At 36.0% G+C, this 17,718-nt stretch overlaps 2 protein-coding genes across 14 annotated transcripts; one reads left to right on the top strand and one right to left on the bottom strand.

The window, feature by feature from the left end:
• The first annotated feature begins 4,468 nt into the window (after nucleotides 1–4,468).
• Nucleotides 4,469–12,939, top strand: LOC135634380 (uncharacterized). Of its 11 annotated transcripts, none has more exons than XM_065144808.1 (8): nucleotides 4,469–4,485; nucleotides 4,726–4,755; nucleotides 5,140–5,209; nucleotides 6,063–6,147; nucleotides 8,538–9,290; nucleotides 10,412–10,944; nucleotides 12,417–12,499; nucleotides 12,642–12,939. In XM_065144808.1, the coding sequence occupies exons 5-8, from the start codon at nucleotides 8,598–8,600 to the stop codon at nucleotides 12,671–12,673; spliced, it is 1,341 nt and encodes a 446-aa protein (XP_065000880.1). In that variant the 5' UTR covers nucleotides 4,469–4,485; nucleotides 4,726–4,755; nucleotides 5,140–5,209; nucleotides 6,063–6,147; nucleotides 8,538–8,597; the 3' UTR covers nucleotides 12,674–12,939. The 11 variants fall into 11 exon arrangements, with proteins under 11 accessions (XP_065000880.1, XP_065000878.1, XP_065000882.1 ...); XM_065144806.1 differs by having other exon boundaries at nucleotides 4,469–4,597; XM_065144807.1 differs by lacking the exon at nucleotides 4,469–4,485 and adding an exon at nucleotides 4,488–4,530.
• Nucleotides 12,940–13,205: 266 nt separating this feature from the next.
• On the bottom strand, nucleotides 13,206–17,718 carry LOC103977487 (transcription factor BIM2). 3 transcript variants are annotated; one of them, XM_018823367.2, is made up of 12 exons: nucleotides 17,563–17,718; nucleotides 17,372–17,461; nucleotides 16,948–17,262; nucleotides 16,677–16,740; nucleotides 16,495–16,592; nucleotides 16,208–16,319; nucleotides 15,807–15,876; nucleotides 15,584–15,706; nucleotides 15,150–15,309; nucleotides 14,912–15,062; nucleotides 14,330–14,468; nucleotides 13,206–13,648 (listed from the first exon to the last, which is right to left on the bottom strand). In XM_018823367.2, the coding sequence occupies exons 1-12, from the start codon at nucleotides 17,573–17,575 to the stop codon at nucleotides 13,538–13,540; spliced, it is 1,446 nt and encodes a 481-aa protein (XP_018678912.2). In that variant the 5' UTR covers nucleotides 17,576–17,718; the 3' UTR covers nucleotides 13,206–13,537. The 3 variants fall into 3 exon arrangements, with proteins under 3 accessions (XP_018678912.2, XP_009391289.2, XP_018678914.2); XM_009393014.3 differs by having other exon boundaries at nucleotides 17,372–17,493; nucleotides 17,563–17,696; XM_018823369.2 differs by having other exon boundaries at nucleotides 13,207–13,648; nucleotides 16,948–17,245; nucleotides 17,563–17,617.

Genomic DNA, 17,718 nt, shown 5'->3' with positions numbered 1-17,718 from the left:
GGAATCAAGGCCCCGAATTTACCAAAATGCCACTGTGCCAATGCCGGCAACAGAAGGCAGAGAGGAAAAATATTTGTTTTATTTTTAAATTAATTAATTAATTAATTAATTAATTATCATCAAAATAAAATAAAATAAAATAATAAGGTTGTGTGGCAACTCAATCAATCAATCAATCACCAGAAATCACTTCTCGTGAATTTGTATTTTGCAGACAGAGTAGATCTAAATTTCTATCCCACAAATAATTGTATTCATAAGTGCAATGTAGCTCTACAAATAATTTTGTGCAACTATTCTACATTTTTTTTATGAAAAGTATATTATTTTCTCCTTTTTTTCCAAAATTTTATAATCCTTTTTTTTCCCTTTAAGGTGTTTAGTTGAAGAAGGCCACCAAATCTGACCCCATGAAAATTGCTTAATGGTGAAGAGATTCATGACATTGATTGGAGTCATATAAAATTCATGCTATAGTTTCATTAAAAAAATAAAAAAATGAGAAAATTTATATATAGATCATAATTGGTGCGTCGAATAAGCATTATTATCATAATCGGATTGAACACGGAGCCAATTGGATTGTTTGTTAAAAGATATAAAAAATTATTAATAATATAATAAAAAAAGATACAATAATTAGTAATGATATGATGATCGATATATTTTAAAAAATTATTATAACATTAAATAACGTATATAAGACTAAGACGTTCGACGAAAGAGGATAATAAAAATAATTATAAATTTCCTTTCATCTTATAACAAAAAAAAAAAGACTATGTATCTTTAAAACAATACAAATATTTTTTTTATAGTATATAAATAGTTAGGATATTTCAACATTTGAACCAGATTGATCAATGATCTAATTTTTTATTTTTGATTTTTTTCTGTGTCCTGCCAAATGATCTGATCCAAATTTTATACCTATACTATCATGTGAATTATTCACACTTGTTAAATATAGATCCTTTTTATTGGGACTTAGTTCATGGATAAAATCCAAAATGGGCAAATCTTGGATTGGGATTGGGCAAATCAATCCTCATGATTGTTCTAAAGAGAAAAGCATCCAATACAAAAGCCACAACACTTGGTGGTGGATCCATGCCCAAAGCAAGTTCTTCTGTGACTTTGTGGGAAATTGGAACACATTTCAATTATATGTTTCCTGATCATTATCAAGCCATCAGCTATTGCATTCCACTTGCTCAATATGAAGCTCTGGCCAATGAGACTCTGCATCCTACATGTTTGAGGTAAGTCCCCACTGATTTAGTTCATGATGTATTATTATTACAAAGGGAAACTTGGAGACAAGAAGAAGAAACTCTCCCACTGATTTAGTTCATGATGTTTATGCAAGCAATCCATCAGCTCTTAGCTTGTCATCTGCTGTTCCAGTCCAAACTCCAACATTCATACCTCTAACTTTCGGAGAACAATTTCATCATCATCTACCTCAACAATTGGCACTTCTGCATACCAAATGTGAGGCCAATTCAGACACTTTTTTAAACACCATTTCAGAAATAAATGATTCCACTTCCTCTTTGGAAAGGGACATGTCAAGAAGCCCATATGATTTAAACAAGCTTTATTTCATATGTATATGATTATACTTCTTTTCATGCTCACAATGTGCAGCACTAGGCAGAATTTTAGCCATTTTATTTTAAAATCTTGCACATGTATATCCTTCAAAGTTAGTAATTCATTATATACTTGAGATGTCTTAAGAATCCATCATGATTAAAAATATATATATATTTCCGAGTTCACATTCTAGCAATTTTATCAGATCAGGCATTTGAAATATTTTGTCTAATATTTCTACGTCAATCTTTAATCTCTCAATACTCGCGATTGTTATAATAAGAATACTTATGTCTTGATCAACTTGGGTATCATAGAAAGATTTCCCACTCATTCATGAGAGAATAATCCTCCTACTGATTTTTGTTCTTACCTTTCTATATCTCTTGAACTTTTTGTTTCTTCTAAAATCCATTTAAAAGCACACAAAACTTGTGGAAGATAATGAAAACTATACAAGGAATGTACATATAGAAAATAAAACCCTCAAACAATTCTTGAAAAAAAACAAAGAGTTTGAATGAAAACATGACACGTACTACAAAATATACATCACAGGCTCACTGCATATATTTATCATCCAATGCCACATGATCCATCACAAACCTGCATTTGGAGATGCTTCCCTTTGTTGCTTTGTTAGTTACATGAGAGAGAGAGAGAGAGAGAGAGAGAGAGAGAGAGAGAGAGAGATGCAGTGTATTATTCAGTGCCTGACATAGAATTAACAGAGGGTGTGAGATTCTTCTCTGCAGCAGGACAGAGCTCACCATTCTCCACATGTGAGATCTCCTGGGAATTCTCAATTGGCTTTGGACTGTGGAGTAGTCTAAACCTGCAATCATATGATTGAATTGGTTTTGGGCAGTGTATCACTAATATTATAACTTGCATCAACCACATGCTATACCATATTGATGTTACTGACACATTGACATGATAAGAATTCTTTTGTCTTAGTTAAATACACTCAAAACAAAGTTGGTTTTATAATGTAAATAGTTTCAATGGTGAATTTCCACCAAAATAAATATTTCTTTTCATATTTTTCAAAAAAATTATAATACCTAAAATATCTTTTTGACAAGACAACCGAAAAAGTAAATATTATAATTAACATATAAGTCTTATTTCTAATTAATAAGGATATTTTGTGAAACTTAATGTGATTTGGTTTCTATTCGACTATGAGTTCATTTTATTTTATTTATAATATTTTTGAATAGACTTATAATACTTTGATGAAGATATCAAAATAATGTCTTATAAATGAGGAATTAAATTGATCCACAACATAGTGACAATCGATTCATTTATGAATCGATCGATAAGTAACATATATATTCTGATTATTTCGTCCGATGATATTTCATGGATTATAATAAAGAGGGATGTTCTTTGAAAAATATATTAAAAAATACTCCTTTCTAAAGAAAAATCTTCAAAAGAATTTTTTTTTCAAAAAATCAACATAGTTTCAAATTTCAGAATAAAAATTAGGAAGGAAAAAAAAAGGGGATAAATAATTGTACTTGCAGCAACCTATGCATACTATTTTTACAGGGTGGTGGTTAATGTCAGGCTTTCCTCATGATGAACTGAGAGTGAGAGAGAGAGAGAGAGAGAGAGAGCACCAAATCGACGGTCAACGCGGCCTCTTCACCTCGTCATCTTTGCTACAAGAGAATTGCAAGAAAAACGTAGGATTCCGGTTTGCACGGGATCCGTCCTCCTTTTAATCATGCGAGCGGGACCCAATCCGTATCACCCTAAAATAAATAAGCAGAACGCCTTTCGGCACTCTCCGGTATCCTCTGTGGGTCCCACGGGAAATCCTGGATAGGCTCTGCATTTACTGCACGGTACAATTCACGGTAAGTGGAGCATGGGGGGAAAGGTATTGCTCGTCAAGAAGTCCAACTACCAAATTCCTTCGTATTTATTTGCTGGTAATTTAATTTGATTGAACGCCAATTCTTCGACCCTCGTCGACTCAATGCGTGCATTGAATTGAAGATAGGGTTGGAGATCATCAAATGCACCAACCTCATTCAATTCAGTAAGTTTGTGGCGCTTGTGCTTTCTTCTTTTATCAGATTCAATTGTCGCTGTTCTGGGAATGATGAATGTGTGATCGATCCATGTAGTCAACAATTGATCGTAAATTTTCTTCCTATGCAATCATCAGTCTGTTATTGAGGAAGATATTTGGAGTTCTAAAGAGAAGAAAGCGACGAAAAACTTCGTGTTTTTTCAGCGAAATCCTATTCTCGATTTCATCTAAAACATTCTTCGTTCAAAAATGTGCTCGTTGATCTTTTTCCCCTCGTTAAATCCTGATTCCTGATGTTTAATTTCTGCCACCGAGTGCAGACCGTTACCGGAATCCCGCCGCGAATGAAGCTCCCCTGGTCTTCTCGTCCAGTTGTTGGTGCAAAGTTCGATCCCTTATCTCCCCCAGATTCCGAGAAAGATACATTCTTGGAAACCCTAGTTGGACCCTAACTCTAGCCATAAACCTAACCCTAATTCTACATCACCGTTCGGAAACGACCACCGTTTCGGCAAGCAAGGCGTGGGGATTCGTCCGTTCCGTATCTCCATCAAGTCATCTCTATCTATCTTGGTGTCGAAGGGACCGCTCTGTGCAATAAATATGGGGTATTGAATGCCCCAACCTGCCTCCTCTTTGTGGTAGAGTAGCTCTTGTGGGGAGCCCTTGGAGGAAATGTATCATAAATACCCTCTTCTATTTGACTTTAAGTCATGATGACAGCGCCCCACCTTCTATGGCTGTGTTGTTTAATCCCACCATCTCCCCACCACCACCACCACCCCCCTCATCGCTACTTCTGTTTTCTAGACACCTCTTAACCTTAAAGTCAGGTTTAAACCCTTAGCCATGTTTAAAATAATGATAAAAAAGACAAGGTCCTTTTTTTATTTCTTTTAAAAATCCTCTTTTACTTTTAGTAGATCCAAGGTTTCGGTTTTTGCGGTTAGTTCAATTCCATTCTGGATTTTGTTTTTCTTTTTTTGGTCCTCCGCATGTTGATTAGCGTGTTGGCAGTCACCTTTTAGCTTCTCCTTTGGCTGACATGCTCAAAGTTTTGATCTTTTGGTCAGGGGAATCGTAAGGAGATGGAAAGGATTCAGGTACGTTACTTTTGATCTTCCATGCCATGTTCCTGTTGAAAAGTGTCAGCATGTCTGCTTTCTGTTGGGTTTTGAGGTGTTTGGAGACGGTAGATCATTCTGGCCGTTCTGGTTGTTTGGACTCCTCGGCGCGTTTAGTTCTTGAGATCTAAAGAGAGTCTCCTACTAAGGAATTCAGAGACAGTTGACATGAAACTGAAGAGAAAGAAGATGACTTTGGAATTTCGGATTTTTTTAATTTTTTTTGTTAAATGTTGGTTGCAAACTGCTTCTCAGCTCTGTGATCGCTTCTTTCCTTTGCTTATTGTTCCTAGTCTTACTCTGGACCACACGAGTCTTGGTTGGAGGCTAAACTTGTTTTTGTTACCTATGATTTGTTTCCAGATTTGGATTACCGTGCTGACGATGGTGAGCAAAAGCATATATGTCTGACATAGCTGCAATTCGATCTTAGGTGTCTTTCTGTTAATAGACTCTGTACCTTTTCCTATTTTGTCTTTTAAGGTTACTATCGTCAAACTTGTTGTCAGATGAGATTCATCATGTAGTTTGTTAAAGAAAGTCTTATGGTTGGTATCCAACTCTGTTTCTTGAGCCAGAAACGATTTATTCTGAAGTCTGTAATGAGGTTCTTCGTCTTAATGGGCTTTCATTCTCATGTCACTCTGTGTTTGTTGTGGTACTCTTTTGCTTTTGTTTCATAATCTTCTGGTAGTAATTTGGTTGCATCTAGTTGCCGTAGATGTTGACATAATTTTGATCTCCTTTTTCTTCATGCTGAGCATCAACTAACTATATTTACCCCTGATAGTTTTCATGGTATCTTGTATTCTCAGTGGTGAATCTTGTACTGTTGTTTGACATATGATCTATTTTCACATTCAGATGTGTTCAATGAAGTTCTTGTACGATTCAGATTTTGCAAGATGTGGATTTCTTTAGTTTGCACTTGCTTTTCGTATGACAGTTTTTCTTTTAATATCTCATCATTTAATGTTCCCACCAATAAGTTGCTTTAGATTGTCTCCTTCCATATAGTATTTAGTGTTTCATGAATCATGATGCTTTACCAAGGCAAATCACTTCGTGGCTGTAAAGCAAAATTATAAGCATTTATAATCTTTTACTGGAAGCTGCTGGATTAGGATTTTTGTAATCCTTCCTTCATTTTGTTGGCTAAACTGATCTTATTCATCGATCATGAAAATTAGAAAATGTCTTTAATGAATTAGATTGCATTTTCACCCTTCATTCCTTTAATATCTTTTAATCTTCTTGGCCTATTGATCTCAAATAATTTTTGACAGGAAGTATCATGAACTTTGACCCATCCAAGTGGGCTGTTTTGCTGATGGCTGGTTTGATTTGAGACATGTTAAATCTCCAAACTAGGTATGAACGAGTTGTTTCTTTTGCCTGATTGCATCTTTTGTCTTATTCATTAATTTTCACATGATACAAAGAATTGAAGGTTGTGAATAGCAGTTAAAGCAAAAGATATGTGAATATGCTCCTAGCAATGTAAATCATGTCCATATATTGGTTTCGGCCTCTGCTGTTTTCATCTTATGAGGAGACTTGCCCTAGTCAGCTGCAGCAATTGTGGTTGCAAGTTCTTACATGGGTTTCAGCATTAGTCCTTTTAGCAATTTTTCAGCAAAAAAAATGACTGCAGGGACGGAATATATTTGTCGTAGTTAGATTGGTTGCTGTGGTTGTTTCCAGATGCAGAATATCTGCATGCTTCATGATTTAATCATTTTGCATGATATTGGAGTTACAAGCAATGCTAGGATTTGGTTAACGGGTCTACAGGTTGCATTCAAATGTTATATTGCACTCATTGATCAATATCAGACATGAATTTATTGGTTACTAATGAATATAGTTGTTATATCATACTGAGGACCATAGGCTGGAACCATAAGTTCACATCAATGTTCCAAATATTAGGACCATTTGATTTTGGTTTTAATAATGGGTTCATATATCTATCCCATTACAGCTCCTCTTAGCTGATGCTTCCTGTTTTGTCTATTTAACTAGATATGTCATGTAGGAATATATGTTCCTTTTAAAGATATCTCTTGCCCAATTTAAGTTATGTAGTTATGTTATCTATGATTAACTGTTGCAACCCAAGCTTTTCTCCTGTTGAAGGATAAGTTCCTAAATTTTGTGTCCTCCACAATAGAAGACCTTTTCTCTCTTTGTTATTATGCATCGTTAACTTGGAATTCACTGGGAGCTGAAGTGCTTTAGTTACAGAAAATTTGAGAACCATGAAATATTATGATTTTATTTGAAATTCAATAATACTGGTAATAAGTTATGGAATGATACTTACTTTGAGTTGGAGCGAGATCTATGAGTCAAGATAGACAAAGGAGAGATTATAGTATTATACTTAAATATAGTCTATATTTGTTGATGTTACATTAATATGATGAGATTTTATAGTCCAAATAGTCCCATATGGGATATGAGTTTTGGTATCACCATCTTGCTTGGAACTAAATTGGGTTGACCCCATAAGAAAAAACCCTAAAAGTGTTTGGTGGGTGTGGGTAATGACTTATATTTTATCCACTTCATAACCCATGTCCCATGTTGAACTAATTGGGTATTACAATATATACTATTTGAATCCTCGGTGTCTTTGTCAAGGTTCACACAAATAGGTTCATAATCACATTTAATTATGTAGGACGCATGGCTTAATGGTAGCTCCATGTTGTGATGTACACATGCACCATACCATGGGAAGATCATCGTAAGCATATATGTATGTTATCAAAGACAAATCTGATGTTATTTGCATGCAAAAGATGCTTATTGGTATATGGGGACACTCATCCACAAGAACTTGTTCACTGGAATTCAAGTTTGGTCACTACATCACATATTTACCACTAATATTCCTAGCTTGCTTAAATTTAAAGAAAACTGAGATAGTTAATTAAGGATTCAAATTTCGGTATAATACTGATTACAGTATCCCACTAGACCAGTATAATATTGGTGTTATTGAATAAAATAATAAAAGAATAAAATGATTAGTATTGTATCAATATCAAGGCCAAAAATTGATAGAACAATAAGGTTACTCCTTTATAGAGGTAAAACTATGTATATTAATGGAATCTTTATGCACTTTTTACCTTTTTATTATATCATTATCGAGCTATATGTTTCAATATTGGTGCTTGATTGCTTGGATTTGAATACCGACCAGTATGTTAATAGTTATTGGAAAAGGACCAATATTTGACACTATGGTCTGGTATATTGTTTAGGTGATACCAGGCAATGTGGTTGGACATCCAACACCCCAGTATTATACCGATCCAATAGTGGATGGAGATTTAAATCCTTGCTTGGTCAGACTGCTAAATTCCGGTCTCTACCAATTAGTAAATTCTAGTTTGTTACGAAATGGTAAATTCCAATCCATACCCACTGGTAAAATCAAGGTTAGATATTAATAACTATGACTGGGGTAGCTGAAATTTATCGTTTGGTGACAAAGCTGCAGTAATTTCATCCCAAATTGGCATGATATTGAGAAAGATGATCTCTATATGGCATTTTATTAAATGCAATAACATGTCTATTTATTAAGACACTGCAATAGCAGTCACCTCTCTCTGAGCCGCTCTCAATAAGATACTTACATTGATCAACTCATTATTCTCGAATAGTCATAATAGCAATTGCCTTTTTCAGAGATCCATTCATCATTGGCACAGTTGCTTAAAAAACATCCAATCTCCTCTTGGCAGATGATGAATTAGTTAGCCTCTCATCATAACTCTACCAGTAATGAACTTGCACTGAGACTCATGAGGGACAGTCACAACCAATTGAATATGATTATGCTTGAAAATGTGGCTGCACAAGAAGAAAGCCAGGATCATGTAGCAAACACACTAAAAAGGGGAAGACAAGTTACAGTTCCACCAGATTGTGAAACTGAAGATTTAGCTAGTGAAGAACATGATGAAAATAAATGTACAGAAGCTCCATATAATGTTCTCAAAATGATTGGAACAGTTGAAACTGACACATTGTCGATTTCAGACAAAACTGTTACACAAATTAAAGTTCAGGACAATGACTGTCAAGTCATCAAAGACATATGTGTGGATGATGGTTTACATGCTTTTGAGAAAATATTGTTGAAAAATGCTGCAGTTAGCGAGAACATACCTTCTGGCTTCAAAACTTATGCAACAAATGCAAACGATAACTGGAATCAGCAGATGACACATGGTACTGCACTAGTTGTGGAAGGTTTGAAATATACTGATGCTGCTGATGATGATAAGGACCAAAAGTCTTCCTGGGGCTTGTTTGAATCTAAACAAAAGTTGGATGAAGGCAACCAGCTCGCAAGTAAAACCTCCGAGAAGATCACTTTGCAGCATTTGTTTTCACTGGGAGAGTTGGACACACTTGCCCACCACATGGTTTTAACCAGTTATGGTAGCATCAGTAGTACAAAACAAAGTATTGGTCAGATGAATATCGAACAGGTACTAAGTTACTCTAGTGCTTTTTTTTCCCCTTATTTCTGATATTAGTTTAGATTTAATAATTTTGTGATAATAGATGTTATCAACTGAAGCCAGTTGAAGCATTGCCACTCTTAGTTGTAAAGGAGAAATGTCAATCAAGCTATGTCATAGATGAATCTTAAACCTGAAAATTAAAAGAAATTAAGTACTTTATGTGAATTTTTAAGAAAATCAAAATAATAAAGAATTTGAAGAGGAGAATCAACTGCAGTGATAAGGCAACTAGAAGGAAAGGAAAAGAAAGATGAATACATGAAGCAGGTGTCAGCTTAGTAAGAGAAAAAAGGACTTTAGAATATAAGATAATGTTGAGAAAAGGAGAAAGAGAACATACCTTAATTTTTAATGCAAATCTAGTTACATATTTCTCCTAATTTCTTTTGACCTTCTAATATTGACTCGGCTGGGCAGTTTGTTAACCTCTATGTAAGTCTAACATACTGGTGAATACATCCATAGTGAAAAGGGCAAAACAAAGAAAAGGTGCACCTCGTTTGCCTTCAGCCATGTCTTTTATAGGCTATCTTTAGCTTCTGCTTCTCAGTCAATGCAATGTCCCTAATTAGTGCCTTGCTGCACCTTGGCATAGTTTAGATGTGTGTTTTAAATTGCATTGGTAAAAAGTATTATATTATATGCCACAAATATGTCTATTTGTTATCTATGATAGTGATTATTCTTTTCATGTTTGCCTACAATGGTTTTCTGGTCAATGTGAATGAGAGCTTCCGTTCCAAGATCTATATACAAATGCATATGTATGCATTATCCAAACACATGCAAATAAATACATGATAACAGAATTTTCCCTTTTGGTTACAAGGACTGCTATGTCTAATGTAACAGTAGAAGTGGAAGTGATTCCATTTCCATTCTGGTCACATGCTAGTGGTTTTGCATCATCTGCTACTCATGTTACACAGTCATGAACCAATTTGTCATGTCAATCTCGGTAGCTACATGCCAATAAACAGTGCTGTGATGTATTCTGACCTTAAAATTTCTTTTCAACTGCTTCAAATATGTTGTAATAACATGCTAAATCATATGACTTCTTGCATCTGTGTGGTCTATCACAGGTCACACTTGAAGAGGAGCATTCTGAGAATTTGCAATGTGATTCTAGCATGACTTATGAAAGTATTATGATTTTGGAAAATCTGAATGATGACCTGTCAGAGGGTAATTTGGAAACGAAGTGCTCTGCTGCCACAAATGATCCATTGGATGTCACATTCTCCGACCGAAATGGTGATAGCATGGAAAAACCTCCTAATGCTCAGCTGGAAGGAGTCTGTAATTCTGACTTCAATTCTGTAGCAGCAGCAGCAGCAGCAGCAATAAGTGGCACTGAAAAGAACAACAAAAATGCAGATGATAAACAATTAGTAAATGCTCTTTATTACCGGAGTAATGAAGAGATGGTTTTTGATGCAACAACAGCTTCTGCTCAAAGTTCATTTTATCCCAATAATCATGGGGACTTGCATTTTTCTGGTCCTTCTTATTTGTCAGGCCCAAAAGTGTCGTCAGGACATATTGCATATTCTGGTAGTATATCTCTTCGATCTGAGAGCAGTACCACCAGCACTCATTCATTTGCCTTCCCAATGTGAGACAACCTCCCATCTGAATAATTCATTTCTCCTTATGAATGTTTAACATGACAGAATGGTAGCTTTCAAGTGTTGCATGTGTAGTCATTTAAAGCATTATCTAATGGCTAGTTTTACCTTTAAGAGTCATTCATTCTTTTATGTTATTGACTTTTTTCTGCTCTCTCTTATATTTCTTTGACCTATATGGCATGAATGCATCTCTTTTTGAATGTGTCAAATGCTATAGTATTGAATTGGAGCATAAAGACATCCGTTGGTTCAGAAACTTAATTAACACAAAACCAAGGTCCTCGTAGCTGTTTTCTGCAATGCTAAGGTGAGTTATCATCTTTTTTTCAAAATAAAAGGCAAAAATATTAGAATAATTGTTTGTCAAGTATTGGTACTAGTTGCACAGCCAACAGGCACAAGCTTGCAGTTCTATACTGCATCAGCTAACTGTGATATTATGTAGGTTGAGTATTTACCAAGAAAGAGGTGGCATGAAGAAGTGAAAAGATACAAAGTTTTGCATATTCAAAGTTGAACTTAAACTGTGGCCATTACCTAACTAACATCTATCAAGTTTAATGGAGGATGGTATTACAAATCAATATGAAATACTATCCTTGGTGAATCGGTCAGTGATACAAACAAATACTATGTCACACCATTTGATTCATGGGAAAAGGTTTAGTTCCTTATTTTAGACCTTTTAGCAAAAATGATGATAAGGAACTAAAATTTTCTTGGTTTCTCTCTACTTTTGTTGATGAAAATGCAACAAAGGAATATGTTTCCGAGCTGCATTATGTAGGGTTTTCTTGGCTTTCCTGATCATTGCTTGTAGTGTTCCTGCCTTTGCACTTTTCAGAGTATTGAGAAGTAGAAACAAGCAAATAAGAATGATATGTGCTAAAAACTACAAAGGGAACAATAAGTTACAAACATATTAGTGGTACATGAATTTCGAGTTACCATATATGATGACAACTTGACTAGAACTAATCAAAATAGCATAGTCATATAGAAGAATGAAGAAGCTGAGAATGTTTCAGAAGGATTTATAAAGCTGAAGATTATTACCTACGTCTTGGTGGAGGTTCACAGAGGAAGACTTAAATAATTTCCAATAGCTCCAAAAATAGTATCAATTTGGTTTGTACTTTCTAATAAATTGAATGAAGAGTGCAGATAATGAGACTGATGTAATTCTAGTTGAGGCTCAATGACTGGACTATTTCTGTATGTTATATTTTTGCCTTCACCATATACCAGTTTTTTGCCTCACTTTCATTTAGTAGTATTCCTTGTCAGGCTTCAACATATGGTGACTCTCATTTGTCTGAATTAGGCAATATTACGATGCTTCAACCTTATGTAGTAATAATATTTGACATCTTAACATTTGAGCGTGTAAACTTCTTGTGTTTGCTCTTTTTTTGGCATTCCATTAGACTAAAAACATCAATTTCTGTCTGTGCAGATTACAAACAGAGTGGAATACCAGCCCCATAAGGATGGTCAAAGCTGATCGGAGACATTTAAGGAAATACCGGTGGAGAACAGGTCTCTTTTGCTGTAAATTTTGAAGATGTCTATTACCGCCTCTCATGAGCTATCATGCATCATCATCAACACTAGGCCTCCATGTTTATTCCTGCTCTTTCCTCTGCCCTGCTTGCTTGTTTAATCTACGGCCATCCCGCAGGATCCGTGGCATTGGATTGTGGCTTGAGTTGAAAGCAGAGATGTAGGCTATTCTTATTCTTGCTTACATGCCATGGTTTGTCAAGGAAAGAATACATCTGTGGAAGCTTGAATCTTGTTTCTTAGTTTCTTCCTTCTCTTGGTTGAATTTAAAGGCCTTGATGCATGGAAAGTGATCCTCATAGTTATTATTGTTTTTTCTTTGTACAAGAATTTCTCTCTTCTTCTTTTTTTTTTTTATCTCTGTAGTTGTTCAAGAGAATCCAAAGCTTAATCATGCAAACACTTTTCCACCTCAAGATTCTGTGCCTGTGTGAGTTCATTATAAGTTGCAGTTGAGAAAAAAGTTAATTCCATGGATTTAAATTTTCTAACTATTATCATTTGTTATTAAACATATATGCAAATTACAGTAAAAATATTGGCATTAATTTGTGGGAGGAATGAACCATGACTAATATTGTGGGAAATTCTTCTTTAGGCACCAGAAGATTATTTCAATCAGCAAAATTTTGATTACTGGTACTTAGTCACAAAAATCGTAACAATCAAATGCAAACAAAAATCGTAATTTCTTAGTCACAATATTTTCCACATCTTTCCAAGCGAATTGGTGCAGAGAAGTAACGTTACAATTCTTAATAATACAACCTCTGAGACAAGATCAACAGTGTGACAAATGTACAACATGAATTCTCCAAAGGTGAAAAAGAGGAACTTCTTGTTTAATTGAAGCCTGTGAAGAGCAGCAGCTTTACAATTACTAATGGAAGCCTCTTCAGAAGAGTGTTGAAAAGTTTCATCTTTCCTGGTAAATCATGGGGGCTAAAGACGATATATATTGGTCTAAAAGTACAGCAATTATCCAATGAAATGTGAAGGCTAAGCATGGAAGCATCAGCTGTTATCCATTCTGTCTCTCTTGGGTCTTTGTGAAGGCCTCTCACTGCTGTTCCCCTTCATGGAGTGCTCAATTGCTTGATTTGTGGATACAGGATCTTCATGAACCTAAAACGAAGGTGACCAAAGACATGATATAGATCTTAACCTAAAATATAATTGTGGAAAAATATTGAGGTGAAATATGCTCGTAAAACAAATACATATTATTATTTGGAAAAAAAGGAGTTTAGAACCTGTGATGCATTATGGTAACATCAGGCAAAAGTTTACAATAAATTATTGATTAATCTGTGCTCATACCCCTTTAATTTATAATGTTGCTGGAAAAAGATGCGATGAAAGAGGTTGATGTGATCGTGCATTACTTGTATAGTAAACCAGAACAGCAGAATAATATCCTGAGTTTGATTGGTACAAAAAGCATAATATATTGGAGCCATGAAGAATTTAACCCCCAGAAAATCTAGCATGCCAATCGCCAATAGTCTTTAGAACAGTATAAATAGCCAGCTAATTGATGATCATAAACCTATCACCTAAAAGAGCACTAAAAGGGAAACTATGTAATATATACAGTTGTTATGTTAGGTTAAATATTTGGTTGCTTTGTCACAAGATGAACTCAGGTTAAATATTTGGTTGCTTTGTCAAGGGCCTGAGTTCATCTTGTGACAAATGTGGAAATGGAAATAATTTGTCCATTAAGATAGTTTAGTGTATTTTTTGCCTTCTATTTATGCAGAGACATGTTGAAAACAATACAATAACAAGGAACAAAGACTGTACCTCAGCACTTGAAGTGGTCGCAGCTGCTGTTAGTCTCCTATTAATTGCTCTTTTGCCAAGATTAATCTCAACAGATATACTGGCTTGAGATATATTGACACCAGAAATTTGTAATGCCTGGTTTAATGTATTCAACAGCCTGTTTTGCATTAAGCAGTCACAAGTTAGTAAAGCCTGTCAATAGAAAATAGAGCTGGATATTCCTCCCGGCAAATGATAGCAGAAAATATTAGTAGTAGATTTGACTGCAGTTTCCGCACAAATTTCCATAAGAAAAACAAAAGAGAAGAATTGAGACATTCCTGATAAAATGTGACATAATCCTCAAAGGCAACTCTTGCATGAGTACAAAAAGTCACAAAAAGGAAAAGATGTCGAGATAAAGAAGACAATACAGATATGAAACCAAATCGATGGTTGTCTAAACTGGTTTAAGCATCAAATTGTCCCTTGAGCAGCAAAGAGCAAAACAAGGCATGGAGAAAATTAATAACCACAGAAGAAAAGTCTAAAAGACGTAAGCTTCAAATATTTAAATGAGATAACTAAGAAAGCAATGATAACTAACGCTTAAAGACACACCCCTGAGAGTACTTTGTAGATGCATTGGTCGTGTCTTCATCAATCGTCACCTTTCCTTGTTCATTTAACAAACTATCACTCGCACCACAATCAGCACGCACAGGTAATCTTAGCCACTGAGATGGAGACCAAGATGCAGTGCTATCTACAACTGGAATCAAACTTATGCTCTTGAGCGAAGACCATCTCACTTAAAATACAAATTTAGCTGTAAAATGTGGGTGTATCTGCAACTTACTTGCAAAATCCTTAGCAGATTTTATTGTCTTGAAAGAAACAGTACAACTCTCATCTGGCTCAGCTGGATTCTGTGCAAATGAGATCCCAGTCTCATCAAATTTTTCTGAGAACATATATGCAGGAGAAGCAGAACCATCTCCCAGGCCTTGGCTGCTCTTCTGTAGCATGCAGGTAAAGAGAACATTTGACTAACTGACTAAAAAATAATATCACCACTAAATTTTTTGTGGCAACCATGCATTAAATGTCTATTTATGCTTAAATTATCTAGTGGGAAGGTACCCATGTAATTTTCCAGAATACCTGCCAAAAAATCCAAATCTGGAATCTAAGAGGAAGTTAAGAATGTTGAAAGATGCATAATATCCGAATAGTTTCTAGTTTCATCACACTTTCCTGTTCCATGCTTATATGCATGCACAATATACATACATTTTGGGGAAGCTTAGTGATGTTTATCCATGGCATTAACTTGGAATTCTTCTGATTCCATTCTGGGCATGCTGACTCATACTTTTGCACCTTCTTCTGTAAAAACTGTATATACTCGATGACCTGAGAAAAAAGTGTTGTAAACACAAAGTTTAGTATAAAATCATTCAAATGCCTGAAGAAAAAAAAAAATGCAACACCACCAGCTTTTTACACAGTATACCTCCAAAAGAAACGATGCTTTATCCTTCTTCTGATCACTATGAGGTATAAGATCCCTAAGAATCTGAAATCTGCATTAAAATATGAATCTACAGTTAGTTAAATAAGCAAACCACCCGACAGATAATAAAATAGTATTTCATGTACAATCACTGTTTTATAGTTACACACACACATATGAATACATGTACACACATATATGAAGACAGGCATGTTATGTATATGCATACATGATCAATGTATAAAGGGTAAAAAGATATGAGCACTGGAATATAGATGAAATAGACTGCTAACAACAGGAAGCAAAGAATTTTTACAGAAGTAAAAGATTCAAATAAAGATAAGCTACATATTGTGCTCAACTTGGAAAATACTGCCAATAGTACAGCACCACAAACTTGCCTGTCATTAATCTTAGTTCTTCTCCGCTGCTCTGTTGCAGAGTGCTTGGATCTTGGGGTGTTGGGTCTCTGATCAGAGCAACTCCCCATTCCATCTACTTTTATTGCCCATTCTGTTAACCAATCAGAATAAAAAAGGAACTAAAAATTCCATTACAATCCGCAAAAATCAGCTTTCAATTGTTCAATTAAATTAAGGATCAGTTATAGACGACCTGAAGCGGCCTACATCCATCGCCATTGCTAATAAGATCAAGGGTTAGAGATTAAAAGAGTGAAAGGAGCCACCTTTACGGGAGGAGGAGCCCTCTCTCTTCCCAAACAGCTCGTCGTCGCATTGCTCGGCGGCCTCCACGAGTAGCTTCGTCTCCGGCCCAGCGTGCCACCTGCTCCACCAAATAAACCACCCATAGCACCCAGAAAACCGCATGAATAAGCGGCCGTGACAGAAAGAGGAGGTGGATGCCAACCTTGTGGCGGCGGAGGTCGCCACGGAGCTGCCGCGGGGGCCGAACGAGCGGTACGGCCATTGGCCTGTAAACATACAATAGAACACATAATAATAATAACAACAACAACTACTACTACTATAATAATAATAATAATAATAATAATAATAATAATTATTATTATTATTATTATTATTATTATTATTTTTTAAAGAAGAATATATATATATATATATATATATATATATATATATATATATCCATTACTCGGAAAGAAACTGCACACACTCACCATCGGACCACACGGCCGCATCGTACGTGTGCGGGGAGTCGTAGTAACCGGGTTCGGATTTACTGCCCTCACCGGGCGCACCGGGTGGTGCAAGGCCGCACCTGCTCCTCTTCGCGTCGGCGCCCCGCACGTGCCTGATGCTATACGTGCCAATCCCACCCGGCAGCACGTGCTGCGGCGGCCTCTCGGTAGTTGTGTTGTCCACCGGCGTTGCTCCACCGTTTCGTCGTGAGCTGTCTTCCTTCTCCTGCTGCCGCCGCTCCTTCTTCTCCACCAGCGGCATCAAGAAGTCATGCGTCTGTAGATAGAAACCACCTGTGGCTCAAAACATATGCAACTTACTCGAGTCCAACGTCGCCGTCGAAATCCACGCAAGAAGGAGGCGATGTACAACCTATCACTGCACTGGATAATGACCAAGTACCTGGGGCAGGTGGCGGCCTTGGATCTTGGTGCTGGAAAGAGGAATAATCCTTAGTGCATAGGGAGAGGAAATCCTGCGTTACTTCTTTTCCTGTAAATACCACTCGAATTATCATCTCTTACCTAAAAAATTCCCACATTTTATCAGACTGTAACCAGCAAATGTTCAGGAAATGAAAGAGAAGTGCTTACCTTGGAGTTCCATCCTCGTAATATCTTGAAGAGAGAGAAAAGTCACGCACTTCTTTTCTGTAGAAACTATAGCAGCAACGATTGCAGACTCTGAAACAGTAATGCCGGAGATCGCCAACAGAACGAGATGAAGCAGTGGAGAGTTTACGAGAGATG

Source organism: Musa acuminata, chromosome BXJ3-3 (assembly GCF_036884655.1).
Source record: "Musa acuminata AAA Group cultivar baxijiao chromosome BXJ3-3, Cavendish_Baxijiao_AAA, whole genome shotgun sequence".
Classification (NCBI taxonomy): Eukaryota; Viridiplantae; Streptophyta; class Magnoliopsida; order Zingiberales; family Musaceae; genus Musa; species Musa acuminata.
Note: the sequence above shows the minus strand (reverse complement) of the source record. Positions and strands in the feature narration are given on the sequence as shown.